At 48.6% G+C, this 6,527-nt stretch overlaps 1 protein-coding gene across 1 annotated transcript in view; it reads right to left on the bottom strand.

The window, feature by feature from the left end:
• Positions 1–941: 941 nt before the first annotated feature.
• SCNN1G (sodium channel epithelial 1 subunit gamma) overlaps positions 942–6,527 on the bottom strand; it is a 12,717-nt gene continuing 7,131 nt past the window's right edge. The window contains exons 7-12 of the mRNA XM_085309866.1: positions 5,228–5,345; positions 4,625–4,703; positions 4,484–4,541; positions 3,904–3,965; positions 3,627–3,702; positions 942–3,189 (exon numbers count right to left, since the gene is read on the bottom strand). Of these exons, the coding sequence (XP_085165992.1) occupies positions 2,800–3,189; positions 3,627–3,702; positions 3,904–3,965; positions 4,484–4,541; positions 4,625–4,703; positions 5,228–5,345 (783 nt within the window). The 3' untranslated portion in view covers positions 942–2,799. The remainder of the gene's footprint in view (positions 3,190–3,626; positions 3,703–3,903; positions 3,966–4,483; positions 4,542–4,624; positions 4,704–5,227; positions 5,346–6,527) is intronic.

The raw sequence follows: 6,527 nt of genomic DNA, 5'->3' as shown, positions 1-6,527 counted from the left end.
CGGCAGCTCCCGGCCAGCCGGTGCAGGCCAGCGACGTGCGGGGCGTTAGCTCTTGGAGACCCGGCACTAAATGGGCATGGCAGCAGCTGCTAGTCCGAGGACTGCCGTGCCCACGGAGGTGGAATGTCTTTTGGGAATGGGTTATTTTAACTCAGCCCTCGACMCAGGCTAGGTCATGTAAAAGAAAGCGATTTAAGCGTTTATCGAGGCCGCCTGAAGCTGACAGCAGAGCTGCGGAGGTTTGCAGCGGTGGGGATGGTGGGAAGGAAGGAGGCAGGCGCAAGGCATTTCCCCGCAGGTCAGACCCGCAGCTCTTCTCCGTAGCGCGAGCGCAGGCACCCACCTCCGCAGCTCACGCAGTCAGGAACATCAGCCCGGTGCGTCTCCCGGTTCCTTGGGTTGTGCCGGCAGGAAGGACGTTGATTTAGGGAAACATGATGGCTTTATGCCAAGTACTTGTTTGGGCATTGCCTGGAAGATTATTTAAACTGAGCTCCCCCCCCCGTGCCTTGGCCTCGCGGGTTCGTTCCTCGTGAAGCGGGCGCTCAGCACCGGCAGCCGCGCGGCGCAGCCACGGGCTGCTCGAGCCGGTCCGCGCGTGGCCGCGGCGCGTGGCCGTCCTGTCGGTGCTCAGGCCACCGTTACCGGTTTGTTTCTTGCTACGAGGCTTGGAGATGAGAGCCAGCACGGCCTGCTGCCGAGCTGGGACTAGCTGGGCTTGGCAGAAAAAGCCCAATTTCTGCAGAGGAGCCCCGGGGCGCTGGGCCTGGCCGCTCAGCACTGCTGAGAGTGCAGCAGCCCTGGGGAGGGCACAGGCCAGTTTCATAATGTCTTGGGATGCCTGTGTGGAAGTAACCCATGCACTGCTGATTTAGGAAAAGGAAGAAGCAGTTATTCAAAAATATATCTTTATTTTTTCAGTTTATCATCTATTTAAATAATCCCGTTAAAATATGTTTTATTGCACATTAAAGAACCTGTTCTATATAAAATAAGTTTATATATAGAGAGAAAGCGAGAGACTGTTACACATGCACGTGTACACACACAAACATCCACACACATGTCCCACAAAAGCCCTAAGCAGCCAGCCCAGTGTAGGCCACATTCCTCCTCAACAGCTATAGTGTGCTCTAATCAGCTAAAAATAGCCGGTGGTAGGGAAAAGCCGGGAGGAGGGTTTGGATTAGGGTGGGATTCTACCACTGAGACTGTGCGGACACCTCTGTCGTGACACAAGCGTGTGGGCAGCCTTGCGTCGCGGGCGGTCCCGGCTCCGTTTGCTGCTGCTCCGGACACATTCTCCCTTTGCCACGTGAGCTGTGCTGCTGCACTTGTCTGTGCAGCAGCACAGCAAACTGGAGCAGGGAAGTGAGCCTGGTGGAAGGTAAACTACAGTTTTAGGACGATAAACTGCAGCTTTGCCTTGCATTCAGACCTGCTGCCACTGTACCCAGCTGGCGTTCCTGCTGCTTGACTGAGATGTTGCAGAACTGGACCCTGAGTGCTCTTGTTCGTGGATGCAAGGCAGGAAATTCCAGTGACGAGGGCTTGCCTCCATGCGAAGGATGGGCACAGGGAGCAACCTTTAATGACAGGCACGCAAACCCAATGACTGGCTGCAGCGCGGGGAGGCTCCGGCGTGGTGGAATTAGCACAGCTCTGTGCGCAGGTGGCAGGATATGGGTGTCGACACCAAAGTGTAGACCAGGGCAGAGTGTCACCAAGCTTAACAACATACAGGTGGAGCAGATGTATCCTCCTTCCTCCAGGGTCTGTGCAGGGGCCCAATGCAGCTCCAGCAACTCCTGCAGCCCTAGCATGGATGCGGCTCTGCCTCCTCCCTGGCCCTGCGGTGCTGCCAGGACCCAGTCCGGCGTCAGGGGCTGGTGCCGGAACAGGAGTGTGGGCTGCTGAACTGGGAGGCTGTGGGAAGAAAGCCCTCACCCGGGGATTGAGCAGGAAGATGAGAATTTATCTCCCTTTGAGGCTTCTGGGAAGTCAGGCATCCAAGGCCATGCACTGCTCAGTGAGCTACTCTGAAGATATATTTCGTGGCTGGCTTGAGCGATGTTAAATGAAACAAGCCTGCAGAGTATGCAGTTCATTTTTGTGCTTCAAATTAGATTTTGTGCACTTTAAAATTACCATTTTGACTTAGGTTCTTTTACTCAAGCTGTGTAATAACTTACTCTACAAGCAAATCTGTTACTATCCTAATTTTTCATCACAGACTAAAGAGCTCCTCAAACCACTTTGGAATCAGAGCACTAATGAAAATTCAAACCAAGAGCTTCTCTTTCATCCATTTAGTGCTCTTCCCAAAGCTCTGTCTTTCCCCTTCCTACAAATGTCTTGCTGCATTCCTGAAAGCCCCGGGTTTTTCCCACAAGTCAAGCCACAGAGCAGAGAGCAATTAGCATTAATAGTCAATGTGGCATCAATCTTCTGCTGTGGAGTAATTCCTGCCCACATACAAAGGGGTGTGTGCAGTTTGTTGCTAATGTATGCCTCTGTCTGGCAAGACATCCCAGCTCAGTTCCACATCCTGCTCCAGCCATCTCCTGCAATAATTAACTTGAGAATTGATGTTGTTTGAAGTTCCTAATGTCTCTGAGCTCTTGGCTTTTGTGTCTGAGCTTAGCTTAGAGAAACTTTGACTGCAAGTTCAATCCCTGAATAAGGGTCTGACCCAGCAACCATTCAGTGCTTGCTTGGATGTGTGCCCTTCACCCCTGGACACACGAGTCCAGCATCCACTTCCTATTTTGGCATCTGAATGAGAGGCTAAAGAATGCATCAGYGTTGCCCAACATCTACTGTATCAGGCAGCTGTTCCGAGAACGCAGTTTCTAGCCGCAAAGTGCTGTAGTTGGGTGGGGGAGTCCTGGGCAGGTGGTTCTCCTGGGGCAGCGGTAAGCGGAGGGCAGTGTTGAAAGTGGGCAGATCCTCATCAATGCATATAGGGTTATCATGGCCGTGTCTGTCCGGATCGCTGGCCTCAGATGGCTTCCCCGCCTGTTCTCTTTTCCGGTCATTCCACCATTTCTTTGTTTTTTGCCATCGCCGCCGCATTACAATGGAAAGCGAATCAATGAAGAAAACTTCCACGATCTCAATGACACAAACAACTGAACAGCTCATCCAAAGGCCCAGCTGGCCTCCAAAGTTGGAAAGAAGAATGACAAGCTGGAAGAGGAGGGAGCACAAGGTTATTGGCTCCTTTGGGAGCCCGGCAAGCATCCATGTGTTGCTGTTACAGTGAGCTGGTAGGCTTCACTAAGCTGGGGCTGCAAGGAAAGTGCTGCAGAACACCGTGGGCCCTTCCTCTGCTGTTTCCATTATCCTCTCTTGCTCTGCTTAAATAGGAGGCTAATTCTATGTTTATTCCAGGTAGCCTGCAGGCTAACCACATGACTTGGGGCTAAATAGTTTGAAAAGCTGCTCTGGATAAAAGACTGCAAAGGGCAAGACTGTAAGCCCCGGGGTGCATTGTCTGTGGATGGTTTCCTGCCGCTGCCTCGATGGGACCACTTCTGTGGCTAAACAAAAATTTCCTGTCTATCAAAGAGGAAGAGGCACATTTTCCTGGTCCTGAGCACACAGGAATCACTGCATWTACTTACTGTGTTGGTAGGATTCTCAGAAATGAATCTCTCATTCAGGTCTTTGTAAAACACCATGAGATTTGCTAGGTCCGTTCTGAGAAGGGAAGCAGAAGGCAGGTTGAGGGTTTAGTAAAACAATAACATGAAACATACTGAAAAACTATGCAAATAACCAGTTGGACCAGTAGGGCTGGGCCACTCTAAGGGAGCTTTTTCCCCAATTGCCATCATTAGGGCTGCTGAGATTATATCTGAGCTTGAGGTGCAGGCTGGAAATACATAAATGGAAACTTACTTGTTTAACTTCTTATTGATTTTCTGCCCTTTGTCCCAAGAGAGAACTCGAAGCATCCAGTCCTGGAAAAGTTAAAGAAAATAATGTTATACTTTTGGGCACTGGTRTAGAAATTCCCTGGAAAGGGAGGTCACACTTCGTATCTATTTAGAGCAGGTTTGGCTCCAGAATAAAATGCTTGTGACGAGCAGCTGTCCCCAAGAGGATCTCCCAGCCCACAAGCCAAACTTTAGTTTAGATGATGAACTTGTTCAGGGGAACCTTGGAGATGGAGGCTTCCCTCACTACAGATTGATTCTGTGAGAGGAGCATCAGAGAGGTGCTAACAAATATATCAAGGACCTCTTGCTTCTGCTTTGAATCTCTGGATTTATTTAGTGCCTCCATATTGCTATGCTGCTCTGGCTCAGCAGCTCACACCCGAACGAGAGCTGCTTCTGCCAGGCTGCTGAGGATGCCTGCAAGATGAGAGCAGCAGGTCTGCCACCACACTTCAGCAAAGTGAGAAAAGATCTGACAAAAATCTCCTAGGCTGAGATGGACCAAGGAGATGTCAATCTGAGCAAAACTGGGAACTGACCTCAGAGACTGTAGATGGCCACTGGGCAATGCTGGTGGTGAGGGCCCATTCCTTGAAGCTGGAGAGAAAGGCAGCTTGTTAGCTGTAAGCAAGAACTCCTGCATGTGCAGCATTTTCTTTCTAGTGTCAGGCAGGACTTACCTGCAGGCATCTTTGCAAATCTGCTGACAGCCCAGCTGCTCCTTCACAAATTTTTCATGCAATCTGTAGTAGCAGTACACTGCAATAAGAGAACAAAGTGTGTGTTTGAGAAGCTAGAAGGAGAAGCAATGATCTTTTGCTGCCTATGCTGGAGTGGGGCTGCTGGGATGTAAATGGCCTGTGTGCCTCAGGCCTTAGCTTTCACCTACCTGATGGGGATAACAAGATTTCCCCTATGAATATTGCAAAATCCCTGGGTAGTGGTTGTCACTCGCTATACGCATGCAAGATTGCCTCACACAGTCAAGTCCTCAACTCAGCACTTCTGTGATGTGCACACATAATAAGCACATAGAAAAACTACCACGGACAAGCTGATTTAAAAGAGAAAGGCAGTTTCCAGGCTCTGTGATAGGAGGCATTAGGTGAGCTAAGGTGGATCCCTCTTGGTTTCTGGTCAGTTGTGCACCTGAGGTGACAATCTGATGGCAGCGCAGTTTGCAGCGCCTGGGGACAGTGCTGTGAAGGGACATGGCTGCAGCAGGGCGTTTGCTCACTAAAGGAGGTGCAATGTGGGAGGTATTGGAATGACTGGGAACTTACTCCAGTTGGGGTTTTTCTTGTAGTTGCAGTACTCTGCCCCGGCAGGTAAGGGCTGGGCGTACTGGGCACAGCCGCAGGAGTCTACCATGGCCTTCTGAAAACAGGAGTGCAGGCAAATCTGGAGGGAAATAAACCAAGACCTGGGTATCCAAGAAACATATATTGCTCCCCAGTCATTTCTGGAGCTCCAAGCTCCAGACTCCCATTCATCTAAGAAAGTTCTGTTTATTACTAGCAGTAAGGAGATGAAAATCTCTTTCCCTCAGGACTTCAGGCTCTTTTGCCTGAAATATAAACAAATACAGACAGAAAGTGCCATGGGAGGCAAAGACTRTAATGCAAGAAATAAAAATGCAACTGCTTCCGAGCAGTGGCTTCTGTGAGCGCTCGCCATTTCCTTCATAGTCCTCAAAAGCTTCAATATTGTAGCTGTTCTTCCTATGGCCAAGGAGAAGGTACTTCTAATCCATGAATCAACTAGGTGTGGGGAAATGACTCACTAGTGAAAATGTTCACAGGTTCAACTAATTTGTGTTGGTGCATGTTTGGAGACTGGGAATTGTTAGGATTAACAAGACAGTGGACTTGATGTTTTGTGCTAAAATGATTAATCAGTTGGAACAAGCAGGAACTAAGCTCTTATTCTATAATTTCCAGTAGTCAAGTCTTGTTCTCAGTCCTAGCCCTCCTGAACCCTGAGTTTCAGTGAAATACTTTTAATAAAAACCTGAGATAATGTCTGTGTGATCTTACTTGGCATTACATCAAAGCAGATTTCATGCGTAATACCCCATAAAATAAAAATCCACCAAGGCACAGGATTTAGAGAAGGCAGCAGCTGGTATAATTATGGTTCTTCAAATGGAGGGTGCCAGAACAACTGACACTCTCCAAGAGGACTCAATTACAAAAACCATGCAAAATTAGTGGAAACTTACTCTGTAAACATCCTGCTATCTGGATACTGATTAGATGGTATCTGTTATTTTGGAGTCCTAAAGGTCACAATTTCTGGCTTCAAGGGTTACTAAGCTGCAACATTGAGTTGGCCAATATTTTCCAGTCTCACATTGCTTGAAAATTGCCTAATGAGCTAATGTTCTCTCTTTATCTGACAAAGTGCCTAAGGGAACTTCAAACATCAACCACTCAGGAATAAAAACTTGGATTTTTAAAAGTGCTGTGGTATTTTACATCAATGATTAAAAACAGTGACACTATGCCAGGACTTTTAACAGTCTCAGATCCTGAACTACAGACTATTGCAATGCTTTTTAGGAAGGTAGTTCTCAAGTGACTG

The sequence above is a fragment of the Rhea americana genome, unplaced genomic scaffold, assembly GCF_003343005.1.
Source record: "Rhea americana isolate MKP2758 unplaced genomic scaffold, rheAme1 scaffold_305, whole genome shotgun sequence".
Classification (NCBI taxonomy): domain Eukaryota; kingdom Metazoa; phylum Chordata; class Aves; order Rheiformes; family Rheidae; genus Rhea; species Rhea americana.
Note: the sequence above shows the minus strand (reverse complement) of the source record. Positions and strands in the feature narration are given on the sequence as shown.